Source organism: Ictalurus furcatus, chromosome 2, assembly GCF_023375685.1.
Source record: "Ictalurus furcatus strain D&B chromosome 2, Billie_1.0, whole genome shotgun sequence".
Lineage (NCBI taxonomy): Eukaryota > Metazoa > Chordata > Actinopteri > Siluriformes > Ictaluridae > Ictalurus > Ictalurus furcatus.
Window position 1 is genome coordinate 15,390,631 of NC_071256.1, and position 23,385 is coordinate 15,414,015.

Sequence of the window (23,385 nt, forward strand, 5' to 3'; positions counted from 1 at the left end):
GAGGTAGTTGGTTTGCTGATTTGACAGTCTTTAGAGAGGTAAACAGTAATTGAGTCTTTTTATCCCACGCACACACACGAACACGCACACACATGCACATGCACACACACACGCACACACACAATGTTCAGCTGTTTCATAACCTGACAGCATTCTGAATGTAATGGATATATTATTTATGAATGAACAGCGCGCGCACACACACACACACACACACACACACACACAAGCATTACAGCAGCTGTGTTGTTGCATTTGGAAAGAAATGGATGAAACCAGTGCATGCCAGTGCATGAAATTCAGCTGAGGTAAAACAAAAATGTGCCACGCTCTTTAAATTATCCATATCACCATGGATATACATACATTTAAGACAAAACTTTATGTAAATAGACTAATCCAACCAACTAACACAGCTAGATAATCATTTCTGAGAAAATTTGCTAGCTAATGTGCTCGTAATGTTTAGGTACTTTTTAGGTCTTTTTAGGTACTCGTAATTAGCAATGTGAATGTAAGAATTGACAGTTTGCAGGTGAAATGAATTTGATATTTGGCCCCACCCCACCCTGCTCAGACTTTTGTATCCATCCACCTGGCCCCACCCCTCAGGGCTATGGAGTTGTCCACTTGGCCCCGCCTCTCGAAATGTTATTGACAAGATGCAATCAAAAACCTTAAATAACCTTAAATAGCCAGCGCAGTTAATGTTAAGTGCAAATTGTGGTTTGTAATCGTAACATAAACATTGTATACAAGTACAGTGATGGTTCATAAAATTATGTTTTACGTTTATGTATGATTACTTTTGGAAGACCAAGAACTTCATACGCAAGCTAATTTCAGTGAATGTCGTACCTTTTTTAAGCAACAAAATAAAAATCGGCGTTGATACATCTGTCTGAATTTTTTGTAATGCGTACATTATGTACATAGACACCTCTTTTAAAGCTCAGTGAAGGATTTATGACGGCGTCACATGATGCACGGATTTCCCTTTATTTTGCGTTAATTTCTGCGATCGCAAAATCGCTAAATCCTGGAGGGACTGCTAAGTGGCCTCATGCTTGCTCTGATATGTATATTTATGGTCCAGATATTTTATACCCACACCACAATTGTATGTAGCTAGATAAACCCCATCGGTTAGCAAATTAAGGTGTTAGTAAGGAGCAGTTCGAAAAGATTTGATGACTGGCTTCAAATGTCTGTCATGTGACACAGGAATCCTAGCTAGTGGGTAGGAATTGGCAACATATAAAATGTCCTTTTTTTTTTCCTTGAAGCTGATCAACGAGACTTCAGGATGTCGCTGCACAAACCTGCCCTCAGACGCAGCGCCTCTACATTAGAGTCGACCAATCGTGGCAACCCTTTAGTGACCCCGCCCACATCCCTCAATCTCCGCGCTTCTCTCAATCAACAACTGGGCCGTGACATCACAAGGGGAGGAGTCTCTGTGGAGACACAGGGTTCTGCTGTTCCCCCAAAGAATCGCCAGAAATACGCTCTGACCAACTTGCAGAATGCTATGGGGCTGGATGGAAGTCCTGCCCCTGGAAGGGTTAAACCTGTTCCCACGAAATCTGCCTCTTCCTCTTCCCTATGTTCTTTTTCTCTATCGTTCTCTCCGTCCAACCCCAAACTGGCAAAAAATGGCACCAATCTGCAGCTAAAGGAGACAAAATTCGACCTGAGTAGAAAAGACACAAACCGCAATGACATCACGGCTGAGTGCGGACGTGATTGGCCAGATGCCTTTGCCAAAAATGACGAGAAGAACATGCCCTTTAGACGAAGGACAAAAAGTTTTCTGGAATATCACCGTGAAGAAGAAGAAGAAGAATCTCCAGCAAAAGAAATCCAGACACCGGATGAAGAGAAACCGTGCCTGCCCAAGTTGGAGCTCCAAAACTGGGCCAAAGAAAATCGGGTGGAGGCTCATCTAACGCTCCCTCAGAATCACCTGCTACTTCTGGCCAATGAAGAAGAGGAAGAGCACCAGAGCCCTGCACACACTCACCTGAGCCCTGCCCACACTCCGGTGAAGGAGGACAGAGGCAAAGATGGCGGGATGAAGGCTATGTCAAAACCACATTTTGCAGGAGAAAGAAAAGAGACTCCACCCACTTCCCTGCCTTTAGCAAGGTCTCTGGTCCCACCTAATTCTCTGCCCATGGCCCCACTCATTGTGGCACAACGAAAAGACAAACAAATGGAGGAGGACGAAGAGGAGGAGGATGACGATTCAAGTTGGACAACTCTGTCTCAGGAGAGTCCATCTACAGAGACACCACAGGAAACAGGTGAGCTCATCCTGCTTATCAGTCCATTTATTCATCTGTCTGTCCATCTGGATTTGTTACCACCCATCTATTTGTTGCTTTTTTATGGTGATCCATTCATTTAGATATCCATTATATTTGTTTTTCCTCCATATCTGTCTATTTGTCCATGTTTCCATCTGTTTACTCATCAATATATCCATCTGTCCTGCCATTTTTATATCCACCTCTTTATTCATCCATTTATGTCCATGATTTAATCCATCCACCCATATGTCCATCCATATGTCCATCCATATGTCCATCTGTCAAATCTTCCTTACATCATCCTGCCCATTCCGGCTTATGTCCATCTATTCACCCACCAATCCTTTCATCCACCCACCTATCAATCCATTCATCTATCCACCCACTCACCCATCCATCTATCCACTCACCAATCCATCCATCTATCCACCCATCCATCCACCCATCTATCCATTCATCCATCCACCCATCCTCCCATCTATCCATCCATCCATCCACCCACTTATTCATCCATTCATCTCTCCATCCACCCACCTATCCATCCATCCATCCATCCACCCACTTATTCATCCATTCATCTCTCCATCCACCCACCTATCCATCCATCCATCCATCCATCCACCCACCTATCCATCCATCCATCCATCCATCCACCCACTTATTCATCCATTCATCTCTCTATCCACCCACCTATCCATCTATCCATCCATCCATCCACCCACTTATTCATCCATTCATCTCTCCATCCACCCACCTACCCATCCATCCATCCATCCACCCACTTATTCATCCATTCATCTCTCTATCCACCCACCTATCCATCCATCCATCCATCCACCCACTTATTGATCCATTCATCTCTCCATCCACCCACCTATCCATCAATCCATCCACCCACCCACCTATCCATCACTCATCTCTCATCATTCATCTATCGATCTACATGTCCATTCATATGTCCATCCATTTATCTACCATCATTACTATCATTTTTTAGATAAGGATTCCTTGAATGCTAGACAGCTTGTTTCTGATTCATTTCACACATCCTACGTCCATTTCTCATCGCCTCTCTCTAATCACACACACAATTGGAATTTCTGTGCTTATCTCCTTGCAAGTGTGTATGTTTCTCTCTCTTATGCTGAACCTATTCTTTGTCTATCTATTCTCTTGTCTATTCTTTGTCATCATGTTACCATGACAACACATAGTTATGTGAGCATATATATATATATATATATATATATATATATATATATATATATATATATATATATAGATAGATAGATATGTAATATGTGTGTGTGTATTCTGTGTGTGCCTCAGTTGCAGGTCCGTGCAGTGACTCAGCGCTGCCCCCTGTGTGGCAGAAGGAGGATGATGTGGTGTCTGATGTTTATCTCTGGCACAGCAATGTGCAGCAGGACCGACCCATAACCGATAGCAAACAGAACCAGGAAGGTGGGGCAAGCTCGCTGTGTGTGCCCTCATCTAAGACTCAGTGTGAGGTACACGCACACACACACACACACACACACACGAACACACATAATATTATAGCTGAGGGTCAGAAGGGTGTGGTCAGTCTCTAATTGTATTTATATCACTAAATGATATCAATGTAATAAATAATAACATTTTAATGATTTGTGTGTGTTTGTGTGTGTATGTGTTTTTGTGTGTGCGTGCGTGTGTGTGTGCATAGAGGCCTAGTAGTATTGTGTCAGACAGTTCTGTGGAGCCTGTGCCTTCATCTGCTGCTTCTTCACCCTCCTCATCCTCACTCTGCTATGAAGCGACCACAGGCACCTTTCTCAACAACAACTACCTGGTAACACACACACACACACAATCACACACACACACACACACACTCACTCTCTCTCTCTCTCTCTCACACACACACACACACAATTTTAAGATGTATAGCTGGTAGTATACAGTGAGATCATTAACCTTTCTCTGTTCTCACACACACACACACACACACACACACACACACACACCCACACACTTAAACTGAGTGCAGCTTTCTTTCTTTCTTTCTTGCTTTCTCATGTAATTAGTTTTATCCTAAGAGCATTTACGTGTTTATGAAAAATTAAAAAGGTTAACCTATCTTTTATCTGTACGTCACTTTGAGTTTGTTTCCAGCACTGTCCTTCCTTTAAGAAACACACCTTATGACGCTTTACAGTTGCACGATACTTTCTTATAAATGGAAACACCGTCGTGTTTGCGATTGTGGAAAAAGGATTCAGTCGGGATGTTAAACCCATCAACCCGGACTGCAGAGTGCTCACAGATTTCCTGGGTCCTCGAGTCAGTCATGTTTCCGGCAAGATACAAGTCTTTAAAAGTGCTGCAGTCATTAAAGACCTGCGCTATTGACTGAAGCTGGTACTGTGAGTCATGTACTAGACAGAAGGATGAATGAATGGATGGATAACGTAATGTAAAATGATATTAGTTGGGGTGGTGTTGTGGGGGGGGGGTGTAAAAGCATGAAAGCACTTAGTAATTTCACATTAACACAGCTGGTGTATGATACTGTCTAAAAAGATGAAAAATCAGGTTGTTCTAGCTAAGCCAAATGTTGCTTGCTTGCTGAGTGTGATATATTCAGACTTTGATCAAGAGAAAGGTCAGACTAATTGAGTGCCATCCTTTTAGGGAAGCTTGCAGTGATTTAAATGGTCTGCACTTATATAGCGCTTTTTTAACCTTAGTGGTTCTACAAAGCACTTTAAACTGTTTCTCATTCACACACACACTGACACACCAATGGCTGCAGAGCTGCCATGCAAGGCGCTAGCTTGCCATCGGGAGCAATTTGGGTTCATTGTCTTGCCCACTTCGGCATGTGGAGTCATGTGGGCCAGAAATCGAATTGCGAACCCTACGATTAGTGGACAACCCACTCTACCGCCTGAGCTATTTTTAGAAATATATAAAGTAAATTTCACCATCTGAAGGGGTTTCCTTGGCAGTAGGGCAGAAAGGGGTTTCCTTGGCAGATACTGTTACAGTTGTGCCCAGAAGTATGCATACCCCTTGCAGAATCTGCTAAATCTTATTACTGTTAACAAAATAAGATTGATCAAAAAAATCCCATGTTGTTATTTATTTAGTGCTGTCATTAATAAGCTATTTCACATAACAGATGTTTACGTATAGTCCACAAGACAAGATAATAGCTGAATTTATAAAAGTTCAAAAGTTTACATCCCCTTGATTCTAAATACTGTGTGTTGTTACCTGGACGATTTTTATGTTTTGTGATAGTTCATGAGTCCCTTGTTTGTCCTGACCACTGTTCTTCAGAAAAATCCTCCAGGTCCTGCACATTCTTTGCATTTCCTGCATCTTCTGCATATTTGACCCCTTTCCAACAGTAACTATATGATGTTGAGATCCATCTTTTCACACTGAGGACAACTGAGAGACTCGTACACAACTATTACACAAAGTGCAAACATTCACTGATGCTCCAGAAGGCAACACGATACATTAAGAGCCAGGGGGATGTAAACTTTTGAACAGGATGATCGGTGTAAATTGTTAGTACTTTGTCTTCTGGGAGACATATATCTTTTATTTAGCGTCTGGTGGCAGTACTAAATGGAAAAAAAAAGATCTTTAAACAAAATAATAATAATTTATTCTGCAAGGGGTATGCAAACTTTTGGGCACAACTGTATGTGCAAGAAAGTGCTCATTGTTGCCATTTTGTCCAGCTGTTCACACTCCACGCCAACGCAGCAACAGAACAACTGAAAATAACAGAAATGTAGTGAAGGTCAAGGGTCAGACACCCAGTATGCATTCTCAGCATTCCATTATCTATTGTTTTCATATTTCATTGTGGACTGGAAACCTTTAGAAAAATGATAGATTATTCATATCTAGTGACTCCTACCACACCAAGCACTTTAACTTGCCCATCCAGCTACTCTGGAGGAAGTTATCCTGGTATTTATGTTGCTTGAAATCCAGATGTGGCACATGTTGACTAATGTGATTGTCTTGACCACATTTACAATCCAAATCCCATGTCCAAGCAATCCATACAAACAAATCTGTCTCTCACGTGGATTTCTTTCTCATGGTCTCTCATATACATGCACATATACATGAAATGTCTCCTTCTTAGACATACACACTTGTTAGAAATATGAGGCGCCTAGTTTAATGCTATCTAGAATAATGCAATTTACCTTGTTTATAATTGATTCCTTATTAGAATCTCACTTGAGATTGAATTTCGCTGCACTTCCTACAGGACCTGAAGGAGACCGCCGCCCCTCCCGACTCCAGACAGAGTGAAAGTGGGAGAGGAGAGGAGCGGCGAAAGCAAGAGTGTGCTGGTGCTCGCTGCATGCCGTACAGCTACGTAAACCTGAGATACACCAGGTGTGTGTGTGAGAGAGACATGTCGAACATGCCTAGCACTTTCTATTTGTTTTAAAGAGAAAAGGAATAAAAGGAGGAGGAAAGAGATTTGAATGACAGCAAATGGAAGTAATCCGTGAAAGCGGGGTAGATCCCAGGAAGAGAGGAGGAAGGAAAAAGAAGACGAAAGGGGGTTGGAATGAGGGATGAGTGGAAGAAGAGACAGGGAATAGATGAGTGAAGAGAGAAGGAATGGAGGAAATGGGGACAGGAAGACTATTCTAAGGAATAGAGGTCTTCCTGTCTTCCTTTTCCCCTTCCTCACTGTCTTACACCTATCTTCCTCTTTCTGTCTGGGTCTTTTCTTTACCTCACTCCTTCCCCTCTCATACACTTCAATTCTCTTTCCCTTTTTGCATTAACTCTTCTTTTCTTCTCTCTTCCACCTATCTTACTCACCACTTTCTCGCACTACTTGCCTGTCTCTTTCTTAACCCCCTTCCTCCATTCCTCCATAAGGAAGTAAAAACAAGTCAAGTTCTACTTTGTTTCTAGACAGGAAGTTATAAATCTTTTTGTCTTTCTCCATGAAATGTCACTCCATGAATACTTATCAGTTTCTCTTTTTTTTCTTCGACCCTCTATTTCATGGTCCATTCCCTTCGCTCTTTTTCTTTCTCTTTCATTCTTCTTCCATCTGTCTTGCTTGCTACCCTTTGACCATTTCTCTCTCTCTCTCTCTCTCTCTCTCTCTCTCTCAGAGCTAAAGTTCCGGCTCCTCCTGCTGATACAGTGATCCCCATCAATGACTTCGAGACACACGTGAGTTTGTGTTCATTGTATTATATCCATAATTACAAGGGTGTTGCTTGCAGCGCCATCATATGGTTGCAGAGGTGAACTGTAACATTAACGTTAAGATGGTTTGCTGCCACCTGCTGGTATTAAACATGAAGGAAAATGTATTGAACGAAAAGGAGGAAGAGATGAATAAAGGAAGAGTGGAAAGAGAGGAGGAAGAAGATAATGTGCATATAGGGAGAAACAGCTCATGAAAAAAAGGATGGGTAAAGAGGAGAAACATGAGGGAAGGGAAAGAAAATGGAAACCATGGTGGAGGAGAAGAAAGGAAAAGGAATAGAATGGCTATGAAAGAAATTTGGAAGAGAGGAGGACAAGAAGAGGAGGAAGAGACGAAAAATGACGAGGTAGTAGGAGAAGTGGGAGAAGGTAAGGTGGAAGGAAGTAGGAAATGTAGAGGAAGGAAGGGGAAGACAGAAGGAAATGCGGGAAGAGAGTGGAAAGAGAGGGAAGGAGACAGGTTATATTTAGGGAGACACAGTCGGGGAGCGCTAAGAGAAAGGAAGTAATAAAAAAGGAAGAGTAATGAGGTGGAAAACAAAGGGGAAGCTGGAAAGAAAGGAATAGTATGTGGTAAATTAGGAGAAAAAGTAAAGAAAAGAAATAAAAGTGATGAAAAGTGAGTTATTAAAATGAGGTAGTAAGAAAGAGAAGGGAAGCAGGAGTGAGTGAGAGAAGGGAAAAGGGGAGATGAAGAAGGTAGGCAGAAGGAAGGAAGAAAAGGAAGAGAGAAGGTTGAGAAGTGAGGGGAAAGACTAGGAAGAGAGGAGTTACAGGGTAGGAAGAGAGGAGGACTGAGAGGAAAGGAGGAGCAAGAGAGTGGGGATGGTAGAGGGGAAAATAGAAAGAGAAGGGGACAAGAGAAGAGAAAAGATGGAAGCGAAGAGGAAAAGAGATGGACAAATAAGACAGGAAAAAAGGAAAAGGAAGATAAGAGAAGGGCAAAGAGAAATAAGGATAAAGGAAGAGAGGAATGAATTATGGGATTGAATCATCTACAGATTGGTGAAGTGTGTGTGTGTGTGTGTGTGTAAGGGTAATAACTCTGTACATGTGTAATGCAGGTGTTTCGGGTGCGCTCTCTCGGCTGGATGGAAGTGTGTGAGGCTGACATGGTGTCCGGCAGCGTTGTGATCAGCGACTGCATCCGACTCCTCCAGCACTCGAACACGCACTCTTCCACACACTCACTGCGCCGGAGAGAAAGAGAGAGCACTGGGGAAATGGAGGAGGTAAAGATAATGAACAGAGAGCTGGACGAGACTTTTAATGATGTAGCAACATCTCGGGTTACTGATTCCTTTCTCTCTCTCTCTCTCTCTTTAGGGAAAAGCGATGCTGTTAATGCTACAGGACTCCACTCTGACCCTGATCGACCCTGTAGACCACACCCTCCTCCACTCTCAGCCAATCTGCAGCATCCGTGTGTGGGGAGTTGGGCGGGGCCACAGCAGGTCAGTGGGAATTGAATTTTGTTGTTTAGTGCCGGCGATTAGTGTCAGTCACAGCGACTGCAGCCAATCCAGTGCCTCTGTGAGCTCACGTATGCGGAAGAGGGCGGATAGCACTTTCCCCTGTGATACAGCAGGAGCAGCAGTTTCTTTCTATCATAATGAAATGTCATTCTTATTCGTCGTATTTACTTTGCTGTATTCTGATTTGTTTATATTGTAGTATTTCAGACATGCCTAACGATTCTGGTGCTTTGTTGGTCGACAGTGTATTTTACGCTGTCTCAGCGTCGGATAAGGTATTGGTCAGCAGATTCAGTCTGTTGGGTTCTTGTCAGCCTTAGCATAGGAATCAGTGTGAGAAAAGCTATAGAAACCAAACACACACAATCTATGATTATACACAAAATCCTCAATGGATATATGTCCAACACAACATTTTTATTTGAAAAAAGTACAAATAAAAAATGTATACTTATCTACTAAAGATAATGATAACGATGGAAACTAGCTACCTAGTTTAGCTGTCTAATCCAGCTTGATAAGTAACGTAATGAAGATAGCTAAACTAGCTAGCTTGTTTCCATAGCTATATTAGGGGGTGTTTGTCATCGCAAGACTGATTTTTCACTGCTACTTTACCCTCGGTCTCGTATTACTCATCTCCTGAGATGCGACCTGATTGGATACGCGAGTCGCTTTTTTTGTTTCGGAAAAGTTGAACTTTCGAAAGCGTTATCCTATGTTTGACTTTAGCGAAAGAAAAACGCAGGCACGTGTGTGCGCGGCACGAAGCCGCAATTTCAGCAACGGAGAAGAGCGACACGTACATCGAAATTTTCTCAAATCTATACAAATGAGGTACTGCATGATGCTGTAAAGTGACAAATCTAAATGACTGGCTCAAATGATTCCTCAGTCCTATTGATCTGTTTCCTGTGACGTCACTTCTTTTCAGGTGACGTGAAAGATTCTGGAGTTACTGACCGCTATCGATATACCTTCAATGTACTGCGCTATGGGATGCCACAATAGCTGTCCAAAAAAAATAAAAAAAATTGAAAGAAATTTGAAAGAAAATTGGATACCAACAAAACCATAAGTTCTTTGTATTACTTGGTAAGTTGGCTTGCTTGTTACTTTGGCTATATGTGATGACGTTAGCTAGGTTTCGTTAGCTAGGTACGCTAAGCTAAACAATTGTCTGTGACAGACGTGTGAGATTTTATGTTTAATGATGTTGTTTATCATGTTGGACGTATCTTTTTGTACATATCTGCTGGCCATGTCTACATATCTACCTAGCCTGCGCATTTCACTGGCTAGTTTTAGCTAGCAAGTAACATCATGACAAACTTTTTTCTCTATTTATAAAGCTACATAAAGTGATATTACTGAAACTACCGATTAGAGGTGACATAAAGTTCTGCATTCTTTGTTTTTCTGGTCTAATGCTGCATTCATGACCAGCTGTGAATGGCTCTCTAACTTGTAATTCCAGCTGGGAAAGTCAGAGAGACGAGAGCTCAGATTTCTCAGAGTTGCGAGTCAGTGACGTCACTTCAACATGGCGGCATGATTTACGTTTTTTTTAATCAGTTTTTTGAGTTTCTGTTTATGTTTGAAATAGCTAAATACTGCGGGATACTTTGATAACTGAAATGTTATTTCGCTTTCTGCAGGATTCTTTTAAGCAAATCACTCTTTCATGTGATTTTCACTGCTACAACTACTTTAATTCCAGTTTAGCATCAGATTACAGCGAGTATTCATTATATTTCCGACTTCAGACAGCGGAGTTCGAGCTTCCGGGTTCCCAGTTGTCGTGAACATGAGAATAATTTGTGTTAAATTATGAGGGAAAAGATTACGTGACTGAAACTGGGCAGTAGTGTGTTGCTTGTGGTCCGACATTTCTTTAGTTGACTACTCACAACTTCCTGCAGTTACTGTTTCACACAGACACACACACACACAAAAATGGACGAAAGGCTTGTAAACATTGATAAATCTTATCCTGTCACATATGACCGTTGATTAATTGTGTAAAGAGAAATTAGGAGAATAAAGTTTAGTTAATAAAGTTTGGAAGTAAGCAGAAGAGATGGCTGGTGCTTCTGGTGATTGTTACAGTTAGCTTGCTTTGCCTAGCGTGTAACATGCCAATTAAAAAACAACCAGTATTCCCTTTCTCTTACTCATGACATCACCAGTGCGTTAAATTAAATGAAGTCTGAGTGCAAGAAGGCCTCTGTTATTTACATGTGAAAAGGTCACTGCATTAAGTTTCAATTTATTACCAACCTAAACTATACACGGATTTAAACGGACATTCGTGAGTCGTGACTAAAGGGAGTCTTACACAGTCAGTACGTTTACATGGACAACAATAATCCGATATTAACCCGATTAAGACAGTACTCTGATTAAGAAACTACCATGTAAACAGCGATTATTGATTACCTTAATCTGACTAAAGTCATACTCAAAGTAAACACAAATCGAATTAAGACGTGGAGTATTCCTGTTTTAGTCGCATTATCGACGTGCATTATAGACATGTACACACCTTAATTACACTATTAACGTTGTGTGGGGAAATACACGTATATAATAGGTGAAATACACATATTTCGGCTATTATATAGTAGGTAAGTACGCGATTTCAGACTCTAAAAGCAAATCATGTAAACACCTTAATCACAATATTGTCAGAATAAGGTCAATAATTAGATTACTGCTGTCCATGTAAACGTAGTCACTGTTATGGTATTGGTATCGAACAATGTATAAAAGAAGAACAAAAAGAATATGTATTAAAAACGCCACAGTTTTTGTATGATACATCGTCTCAGTATGTCAACATTATTTTAAAGTGATTCCTAACCATTTCACCGCTGAATAGTCGAACACGAGAGAACTCGCGCACACACACATAGCTTATTGTTACTATAGTAAAGGACGTAACGTCCATGCGCGAGCACTGGCGCCAGTTCAAATAGATGCTGTGAGTAACGTACTACCCCTGACAAAAATAATGGAATCGCCACATTTAGAGAACGTTTGGCTTTTTTACTTCGTAGCAAATAAACAAAATCACAGCTATGACACACAAAAAAATAATTGTTTAATAGCGGAACATTCTGGCTTTGTAAAACATACAACAAACAAATTCAATGAAAGTATTTTAATTAATGGCTTTTTTCCAGATCAAGTAGAGGAAAAAATTATGGAATCATCAACAAAAAAAATTAGTACTTTACTGCTCCTCCTCCGGCTTTTGTGATGGTCTGAATTCTTTGAGGCTTGGCTTCACTAATGAAAATCAATATTCTCCATCAAGCTGGTTCCAACTTCTCGAATAGAGGTGGACAGATCAGCTTTGCAGGATGGAGTCTTGTCATGAACCAATTTTTTTAATGTCCACCATAAATTTTCAATGGAATTGATATCTGGACTGTTTGCTGGCCAGGTCACTGAGTTGATCTGCCTTTCCTGAAGAAAAGCTTTAACACTCTTTGCTCTGTGGAAAGAGGCATTATCATCCTGAAAAATGTCTTCATCATCACCAAACCTATTTTCTATCAGTGGAAGGAGAAAAGTGTCCAAAATGTCGGTGTACACCTGTGCATTGACTGTTGAGGTCTCTCCTGGTCATTTGCCTGACCTGTAACCCCATATCATAAATGAGTGGGGAAATCTGATTGTTTTCTTCATGCAGTCATCTTTATATGTTTCATTAGAACGGCACCAGACAATTTTCCAGCATCATCTCCTTGGCTAATGCAGATTCGTGATTCATCACTGAATATCACTTTCACCCAATCATCCACACTCCATGATTGTGTCTCTTTAGCTCACTGTAACCTTGTTTTCTTCTGTTTAGGTGTTAGTGCTGGTTTTCGTTTGGCTTTTCTATACGTAAATCCCATTTCATTCAGCCGATTTCTTACAGTCACAAACATTGACTCCTGTTTCCACCCATTTGTTTTTCATTTGTTTTGTTGTGCATTTTCTATTTTCAAGGTATGTTGCTTTGAGTTCCTTTTCAAAGGGAACTTTGTCGTTGCGTTTAGCATAACACTATAGGCGCTCCCCATAGTGTTAAGTCGAACGCAATGTCTCGTTCCCTTCTCAGGGAACAGGGTTACATGTGTAACTCAGATGTTTTCTGTCCTGTCATTTGCCGTTTTCCTTGGTCTACCCGTATATTTTACTTTTATGACCTTCCCATTTTGTTTATACTTGCACCACACAGCTGACTGGGAACAACCAACATCTTTTGACACACTCCGTGTCAGATTTCTTTCTTGATGAAGTTTTATAACTTCTAAGGGGGCAGTGGTGGCTTGACGGTTAAGGCTCTGGGTTACTGTTCGGAAGGTCAGGGGTTCAAGCCCCAGCACTGCCAAGTTGCCCCTGTTGGGCCCTTGAGCAAGGCCCTTAACCTTCGCTACTCCATGTATCATGGCTGACCCTGCACTCTGACTCCAGCTTCCTGACATGCTGGGGTATGTGAAGAAAAGAATTTCACTGTGCTGTAATGTATATGTGACCAATAAAGAATCATTATAATCCTTTCTATATCCACTATAATCCATTGTTTCAATTGACAGTTCTCTTGTTTCCTTTCAAAAAGTCCAAGGTTAAGCTCTATAAGTGCTCTCTTTTACCTGCAGACTAATTTACATTTTTCGATTTGAGCTGGTATTTGTTTTAGAAATGCATATCACAAAAAGTGATTCCATAATTTTTTTTCCTCTGCTTGATTTGGAAAAAAAATGGCATTAATTTAAATCATTTCCTGTAATTTGTTTGAGGTATATTTTACGAAGCCAAAAGAAAAATTGTTTTGTGTCATATCTGTGATTTGTTTAAAAAGCCGGGTAATTCCATCATCTTTGCCAGGGGTTGTATCTGGTCTCATGGACATTTTTGTGGTTGTAAATTATTTGTTGAAATGCTGTTTTAATGAACAGTATTTTTTTATCAGCTTGCTTCATTCACACTCAAGACCTAAAGTGATCTCAAGACAACAGGTGAAGTTCATCTTAATCATTTCACCATAAACATTTAATTTTGATGAACTGTGCGTGGAAATTTATGCTTGAGATACAACTATATTTAAATTACGACATTATTTTCCAAGAAAACGTGTCTTTCAAACACTTACTGTACTGTATCTCCCGTTGCATTCGGCTGATTGCGTGCACGACTGTGTGGTATTTTCTGCATTTAACCTACAGCGCACTCTCATGCATTGATAATAATTTGACCCATTTTAGGGGTCAACTTTATATTGGCTGAAACTTAATATGTGAACATTTGAAGACCCTCCCTACATCTTGTTTTGGCATCCTTCGGGGGGTATCAAGACTTATTTAGGGGGATCAGACCCCTGCTGAAATTCCCACACTGTTTAGGGGTCAAATGTGGGAGAAAAATAAGTATTTGGAGGTTGAAGTGAAAGTGACGGGTGCAGTGTGCGAGCTGGCCACTAGATGGCGGTGTAGACAGCGTTCTGAACAGCGCGTGCTGTGTTTCTGCATAGAGGATTTTCAAATGTCTTCCTAGAGGACAGTTGGAGAGAGAGAGAGATAGGACAAGACATCTCTCTCTCTCTCTCTCTCTCTCTCTCTCTCTCTCTCTCTCTCTCCCTCTCTCTCTCCTTTTCTTTTCTTCCACCTGTCTACCTCTCCTCTAAGCCTTTCCATCTCTCTTCCTCCACTTGTCTCTCTTTCTATCCTTTCTTTTTTCTGTACATCTCCTTTACCCCCACCATTTTCCTGCTCTGTTTCTTTTCTTCCTCCCGTGTTCTCTCACTCTCCACCTCTCCTGTAAATCTTTCCATTCTTCCGCTACTCTCTTTCTTCATCTCTCTTTCTGTCTCTGTTTTTTCCTCTCTCCTTTCCTTTCTTTCTCTCCCTCAACCCCGGTCAATCTCTCTACCCAGCTCTTCGTTTTATTCCTCAGTTTCTGTCTGTTCATCTCTCTCCTTCCATATATTTCACTCTGTTTCATTTCTTCCACCTGTCTACCTCTCCTCTAAACCTGTACATCTCTCTTCCTCCACTTGTCTCTCTTTCTCTTCTATCTATTCTTTCTCTCCCTCCACCCCAGTCTCTCTTCATCTCCCTACTTTTTTTATTCATCAATCTCTCTTCTTCAATATTTTGTTCTTTCTCTCCCTCCATCCCACTTTTGTTATATTTCTTCTCTTCCCCTCCACATTAGACGTCTGTTTTTAATTCTTGTTCTCACTTCATTTGTCTATTTCTCTCTCTCTCTCTCTCTCTCTCTCTCTCTTTCTCGCTCTCTGTCCTCTGTCGGGTTTTCTTTCTAACCTTTGTTTTCACATCACTTTTTTCTCTGCTTACTTCCTATTGGTTGCTCTCTCACTCTCTTCCTCCAATCACCTGCAAAGGGTGAGAGACATAGTAAGAGATAAAAGAGAGTGAGAGGAATTTATTATTAAAATTATTATTATTATTTTTACATTTTATTGCAAAATATTAACAATAATGCGATAAGCAGTATATAAACTAATGTGTTCATATGTTATGGAAATATATAGATAAATAAAAGAAAGTATTAATAAGGTTAAGAAGAGAGATGGAGAGAGAGGCGGAGTAAGGACAGACAGGAGAAGAGTGCAGGGAGAGAGGGACAGAGAGAGGGAGAAGATTCTTGCAGTGATGTGAGAGGCATGTGTGTTAGGTAGGCTCTCATACAGAGAGAAAGAAAGGTAGGAGAGAGAGAGAGAGAGAGAGACGGAGGGGATAGGGAAGGGGAGGATGGCAGGAACTGTGTGACGGATGAGTGGAGGACAGGATAGAGATGTCCGAATTGGTGAGTACACACTCCTCTGTCTGCATCCCTCTATCACTCTTACTGTCCATCATTCTCTATCATCCATCTCTCTATCACTCACTCTGTTTCATCTCGGTCTTGGTCTGTTTCTTTATTCCTGTCTGTCCATCACAAGTGCTTTCCTTTCTTTCTTTATCTCTCTTTCTCTCTTTCTATCTCCCCCCCCCTCTCCATGCTGCTTTTCCTTCTCTGAGGATTTTGTGTTCCTGCATTTTTGCTTAAAGCCTCTTTAGTCTGCAGGTGCCAGGTGTGTGTGTGTGTGTGTGTGTGTGAGAGAGAGAGAGAGAGAGAGAGAGAAAGAGACAGAGAGAGACGGAGAAGGGGGGGGGTTAGTGTGAATAATTTTTCTGCTGGGTTGCAGAATTAAGCATTTGCGTGCGCGTGTGTGTGTCTCAGTGGAGTATATTAGGAAGGACACGTATGAAAGATGTGGTGGAACGCTCCTCATCTCCGTAGAGAAATGGAAAAGAGGGAGATGTGTGTGTGTGTGTGTGTGTGTGTGTGTGTGTGTGAGCAGCTCAGGGGAAAAGTGGGAAAGAGAGCAGGGGTCCTGCTCAGGGATTTAGGATTTAGAAGATGGAAGAGAAAAGCTGCACACAAAACTCACCCCTTTATTCATTATTGTGTCTTCTTCTTCTTCTTCTTCTTCTTCTTCTTCTTCTCCTCTCCAGTTTCTGTTCAAACTTCTGATCAGGTGAAAGTGTTGCGTGTGATTATTTCCAAGTTAAACACAGATATGGAATGTGTGTGGATTTGAATTGTAACAGTCAACTGATGATGTCATAATGTTTCTACGGCAGCTTCAGTTCTACTCACTGATTGTTCACTCCTCCCACTTACTGTCTGTCTGTCTGTCTTTCTTTTTGATACTTTAACACTTACTTCAGTCTTTTTTTAAATATGGTTTTCTTTATTTTCACTGTTTCTTTGTACTACTGTCTTTACTGTCTTTTCTTTCTTTCTTTCTTTCTTTCTATGAACCAGTGTATTTTCTTGCTTTTTATTTCTTTTTCGTTCTTTCTTTATTTCTTTCATGTTGCAGTGTAAAGTATTGTGTGTTTGCGTGTTTGTGTGTGTGTGTGTGTGTGTGTGTGTGTGCACTTGTCTGTGTCTCTCTGGAGGTTCATACTGATACACAAAATTACCACATTGCAGATTGTATTTTGTGTGTCTGTGTGTGTCTGTGTGTGTCTGTGTGTCTGGAGGTTCATCCTGATACACAAAATTACCATATTGCTGCTTTGATTGTGTCTGTGTGTGTGTGTGTGTGTGTAGCTTCATCTTGGTACACAGAATTACCACATTGCAGCTTGGATTTTGTGTGTGTGAGTGTGTGTGTGTATGGGGGGATGGGGGACAGTGGGGTTCAGTCTCATACACAAGATTACCATATTGCCACTTGATTTTGTGTGTGTGTATGTGTGTGTGTGGTTTGTCTGTTTCTGCTGAAACAAAACATTCAGTTCAGGGAGACAGAATGAGTTCACTGTGAGATTGTATACACACACACGCGCACACACACACACAGCTGGTGATTTACTGCATCAGTTGTGTTTTCTTCATGTCTGCGGAGGTAATAGAGCAAATGAGATCAGAGTGGAGGGGCAGAGTGATGGGGAGAGCAGGAAAACGAGAAAGGTGGATGAGGAAAGATGGTGGAGAGACAGATATTAGGAACGATAGAGAGCAAGAGAGAGAGTTCACTCTCACACTCAGATTAACAAGACCACTCAAGCTTGACCGTATCGTTTTGATAAAGCCCCGCTGAGAGGAATAAGCCTTGTGATTGGTGAAGTGAAATGTTGCTCAAGCATTACTTGGCATTAGCCCCGCCCACTATACAGCGAAGGGGAAGAAATCTAGGTGAAATTCATGTAATGTTTCAACTAGAATGTGTTAAGGTTGTGCTACAGTAGTTGTCATAAGCACTTAGTGAAGTATTTTGCTGGGTGTGCGTGCGGAAATTCATAAGTAATTGAAATGTAATTTGTACTGCATGTTCTGTCTGCATGACCAACATTAACCTCATTAGGAAGTAATACTAAAAGTAGCTTCCCTGGAGCTTTAAGATGATATTGTTCCTAAGTTCATTAGAAGCAATACAGTTTTATACCCACACTAGATTTAATCTTTAATATCACTGTTGAGTCAATACACAGCGGTACACTTGACTGTATCAGTGTATTTGATTTTTTTCATATGGAAACAGGATAATATTGTAATGATGCTTCGTTGTTATGTTTGATACGATATACATCACCAATATAGCCTCATACACTTATCGTACGCTTTATTAAGAACACCTGCACATTCATGAAATTTTCCAATCAGGCAATCACGCGGCAGCAGTGCAATACGTAAAATCATGTCATAATGCACAATGTATTGAGTCGGCAGTTCTGTCGGCAGTAACGCCTTGTTGATGAAAAGGTCAGAGAAGGATAGCCAGACTGTTTTGAGCTGACAGGAAGGCTATGATAACTCATATAACCGCTCTTTACAACCTGTTTGACCTGTTGTGAGATGCTTTTCTGCTTATCACGGTTGTAAATAGTGCTTATTTGAGTGGCCCAGTGTAGCGGACAGGCGTGGAACCCAATATTGATAGCTTCAAGAAAACGGACTTCATGTTAAAACTATAGCAAAAATCTTGGTTGTACATTTTGACATCTGGTACACGGTTATAGAAAGTAATTATTTATAATTGCACTATCCAGTGTTACCCAAATGAGGATGGGTTCCCTTTTTAATCTGGTTCCTCTCAAGGTTTCTTCCTCATATTGTCTCAGGGAGTTTTTTCCTTGCGACCGTCACCTCTGGCTTTCTCATTAGGGATAATTAAAAACTAAAACCAATCTGTCTCTTCTCCTTTGTCTTGTCTCATTTCTGCTTGCACACTTGTTTTCCACACAATTCTATGTAAACTGTTCCTGAAATGGTCAACATTCTGACGTTTGATGTGAACATTAACTGAAGCTCTTGACTCGTATCTGCATGATTTATATATTGCCGTCTTCTACATGATTGGCTGATTGGATAATTGCATGAATAGGGGTTTAAGGATGCATCACCATCATCAATTTATGTGTGAGCCACATCATGGAAATCAGTGTTCTGTTAATTATGCATATTGTGGAGTTGCACTGATTGAACACTGAAGGTTCCAATCTATGCAAAATATATAGACGTCATGCTGGTCATGTGATCACATTCTTTTATGGAGAGCCTACGAGGTCAGCACTTGTGATGTCCGATAGTCTGAGAGGTCTGGATTGCAATAACCAACACACATTATTTGTTATAAGGTTACACAACCATGTTATAACGGCTAAAAAGACAGTCCCTCCAGGATTTTGCGATCGCAGAAGTGAATGTAACATCAGTCAAACTCAAAATATATGCAGGCGCTTGCAATATTTCAAAATTTCTGCAGATTTTACCCAGATTTGGGCCAGGACATCATGCAGTTTCGCCAATTCAAGTAGCTTTTCGCAAAAAAAGCACAAAGTTGCATTGCAAACTTTGAAGAAAAAACAGCAGCAGCTAAGTCAAGCATTTTTCGCCACAACAACCACAACAACCACAACAAAAACGGATTGGAAAGAGCTATACAGTAGCGTTCAAAAAAACAACCAAAGGCCACGGAAAACGGCCACTTTAGCCAGCTTTGGAGCTCTATTTCTGCTACAGAGCTCATTATGTTTCAGTCGATCATTTTCAAAGTCAGACACTTTGCTTATTCAATCAAAATCTTTAGAAGTTAAAGAAATTAAATTACATTTAGTAATTTATTTTCAAGATTTGATGAACCTGTAGTACATTTTGTTTGCGATATTAAATCTCTGTTTGTAGCAATTTCTGAATTATTTAGATTCATACAGACAAAAGTGCACCTTGTTTATGATTCAGAATTTAAAAAATGAGTCTTTTCGGTCACAATTTTTCTTCATTCAGATTCTGAGAATCAACTCGAGTTGAAATTGGGAAGCCAGTATTGTGAATCAAATTGAATTGTGACCAGAGTGTAGTGTTACACCCCTAGATCTTATTAAAGTAGTCTGTGAGCGTCACAACTGCAATATCAATCAGAAAAAAATGTAAATTGTTCAGCCCTGTTCGCGCATTCATTTCCTTTCCGTATTACAACCAGAGTTGCCCTTTTAACAGTGGGGTCCACTTAAAATTCCTGATACTGTTGCCCTTTTAAGATGTATAGCTTGTAGTATACAGTGAGATCATTAACCTTTTTCTGTTCTCTCACACACACACTGTGACAAGGGGATTCCTCTCGACTGATTTTTCATCTCTCTTGAACTCGTTTCCCTCTCGTCTTTCCCCTCTCGCTTTCTCACTCTATCCACCGTTTCTCGCTGGGCTCAGAGCTCTGTGCTTTCATTTTTCTCTTTCTTTCTGTATCACTCTACCACATCCGTCCCATACGGCATTGTCCTCACTTCATAGAATTCAGCACCTTGTTATCTTCTAATCTTCTATCTTCTATCTTCTTCATTTTTCATTCCTTCTATCCATTTTTCTCTAATTGAATGGCTCAGCTCACATGGGCTCTCTCTCTCTCTCTCTCTCTCTCTCTCTCTCTCTCTCTGATTTAATGCTTGCTCTAATTAATTCACGGTTTCACAGTGTGTCTATAAATTTGACCTCAGAAAGTGTAGAGTCAGTAGAATTGTGTGTGAGTGGGGGGGGTTTAGAGGTAGAGAGATCCTTCTATATAGCCACAGGACTTTGCCTGTGTAGCAGAGAATGAACATCAGAGACATGAGACGTTTGGTGGACATGTAAACTGTCTTACCCAGTGGTTCTCAAACCGGGGTGGCGCGGAGAGATCGGAAGGGGGGTGCAAACTGTTTTCAAGAAAAATTAACACAGACATGGCTTCATTTGTGTACTCTGTGTATTTTATTGTTTTTCAAATAGAATGTGCATAAATGAAAAACCCAACATTCCCTCTACCTCTGTATTTTCTTTTTGAGAGGCGGAGCTTAAACTGCCTTTTATCTAGCTGTCAGTGCAGACCAGTGTTGTCAACTTAGCGACTTTTCAGACCCCTTTAGCGACATTTTTTGCTAAAAAAAAAAGCACCTAGCTACAAATATAGCGACTTTTTGGTCAAACCTGAGTAACTTTCCAAATGTGGCCAGTACTGTCCTGCAAGTGCGAGGTCTTGCTTTCCCGCTGCACTCTCACCTCTCTCTGTGTCTGCTCTGTTCAGTGAGGGGCTGAGAGCCGGAGATTTAACAATGTCGTGGATAACGAGACGCGCCCTTCCTCCACATTTACATCATTCGTATGCAAATGTTTTTAGAATGCAAGATGAATGTAATGCAACATGTTTTACGTGTAAAATAGTACACGTTATTACAGCCTAGTTCTCTTGTTCAAAGTAGTTTTCAAAACATTTTTGTTTTTGAAACATATGCAAACATATTATATATATATATATATATATATATATATATATATATATATATATAAACACGTGATGGGGAGGCTTCGGGGGGCTTCAGTTACAAAAGGTTGAGAACCTCTGGTCTAACCGTTTTTTTGTCAAGCAAAATATAGACCTACTGTGAAAATGCATTCTCTTATATGAAATTGAGTGCAATCTGTAGAATTGAGTGCAAAAGGTTGTACACCCCATAGTTTCTCTGTGAAAAACATACCTCTATTTTATAATTTTACTAAATGTAGTATTCCCATTGATAGAAAGTTAAACTTATACGGTGAGCGACCGTCCAAATCATGTGGCAAATGTAACACAAGAAATATTTTAAGACGTTTTTTTCATGACTCCCATATATTACTGGATATTAGATGTTACTATATATGTATTATAAATTATACAGGGCTCTTGAATTCTTGACTGATTGGTCAGAAGGTGTTTTCTATAATAGCAGCTCTGACAACAGTTAATAATAATAATAATAATAATAATAATAATAATAATAATAAAAATAATATATTTTTGGGGGCCAATCACCCAGACTCGGTGAGCCGCACATTCACAGACGCTTCAGTTGTTGCCTAATCAATCACAGGAAAGCAGAGCCATAACTTTAAGCAAAGAGATTCAAGAGTGATTTGTAGTTTTACTCGTGATGTGTATGTTCTTATTACAGACAGCGGTGGAATTCTCTGACTGCGGGAGGAAAGGTCTAGATGAACAAATGGGCAGCAGGGTGGCATTGCCTTCGGTGCTTGGCCCCCTAATAATAATAATAATAATAATTAAATAAAACTAGTTAAAATGTGTGTACTGTATTTGTTGATAGGTTGAGGCTTTCTGGAAGGAGATTTTATTCTGCCTTACATTCTGCTTGCTCATTAGGGATAAATTCATACATTTTAAAGTCTATATCCTGAATTTATATATTTCTGTAAAGCTGCTTTGGGACAGTGTACATTGTTAAAGGCTGCATCACATTTTTTTTTTTTTTTCGTAATTTAATTCAAAAAGTGTAACTTTGATATAGTCTAGATTCATTACACATAAGGTGAAATATTTAAAGGCTTTTTTTGTTTTAATCTTAATGATTACGGCTTACAGCTCATGGAAATCAAAAATCCAGTAACTCAAAATATTCAAATAAAGAATTTATTATACAGAAATGTCGACCTTCTGAAAAGTATGTTAATTTATGCACTCAGTACTTGGTCAGGGCTTTAATCCTTTTGCATGAATTACTGCATCAATGCGGCGTGGCATGGAGGCAATCCATGTGGCACTGCTGAGGTGTTGTGGAAGCCCAGGTTGCTTTGATAGCGGCCTTCAGCTCATCTGTACTGTTGGGTCTAGTGTCTCTCATTTTCCTCTCGATAATACCCCATAGATTCTCCATGGGATTCAGGTCAGGCGAATTGGCTGGCCAATCAAGCACAGTATAATGCTCTAAAATGGCATGAAAATATCACAATTCATTGCTCCTCTGGCAAAAAATGCAGACGATGATCAAGACTAATGTGCACACAGGAAGCCCCAAACACAAAAACAACAAAAGCTTGATGATAAGGTGCTTACAAACTAGATTTGTATAGGGGTGCTAAATCAGTCTGAGATGAGACACGGGTGATAATGGTTAGGACATGTTACGTGCTGGGGCTGATGGGAAACACTGTTCATCGCCATTTGGGTGCTACCACGACAGCTAGGACATTTATACTAGCCGTCCCTGGTTATCCTTAATTAATTTGCTTTTATCTCCACTTCCGACCACTGCTGTGCTTTCTCTTTTTATCGGCTTCCTGTTCTGACTATGACTTGCAAATTTGTGCAAGTCATGGACATGCTAACAACATGTTTCCCATGTTCCGACATTTTTTGGATTTACATGATAATCCTTTATGAGCATTCTCAATATTTTCCAGTTCTGTTTCTGCCATTTTGCTGTGTGCATCTCACAGACTTTGCCTGGTCATGGAACTTGGGTAGAAAGGGTATATAGGTAATGTAGTGTGAATGTGCTGAGCAGGTGCTCATG

The 23,385-nt window shown here is 40.5% G+C and overlaps 1 protein-coding gene across 1 annotated transcript in view; it reads left to right on the forward strand.

Moving 5' to 3' along the window:
* Nucleotides 1–23,385, forward strand: part of LOC128623119 (amyloid beta precursor protein binding family B member 2) — a 45,265-nt gene that overhangs the window by 4,249 nt on the left and 17,631 nt on the right. Inside the window, exons 2-8 of the mRNA XM_053650009.1 lie at nt 1,287–2,306; nt 3,642–3,823; nt 4,021–4,146; nt 6,598–6,728; nt 7,469–7,529; nt 8,633–8,800; nt 8,895–9,022. Of these exons, the coding sequence (XP_053505984.1) occupies nt 1,307–2,306; nt 3,642–3,823; nt 4,021–4,146; nt 6,598–6,728; nt 7,469–7,529; nt 8,633–8,800; nt 8,895–9,022 (1,796 nt within the window). The 5' untranslated portion in view covers nt 1,287–1,306. The remainder of the gene's footprint in view (nt 1–1,286; nt 2,307–3,641; nt 3,824–4,020; nt 4,147–6,597; nt 6,729–7,468; nt 7,530–8,632; nt 8,801–8,894; nt 9,023–23,385) is intronic.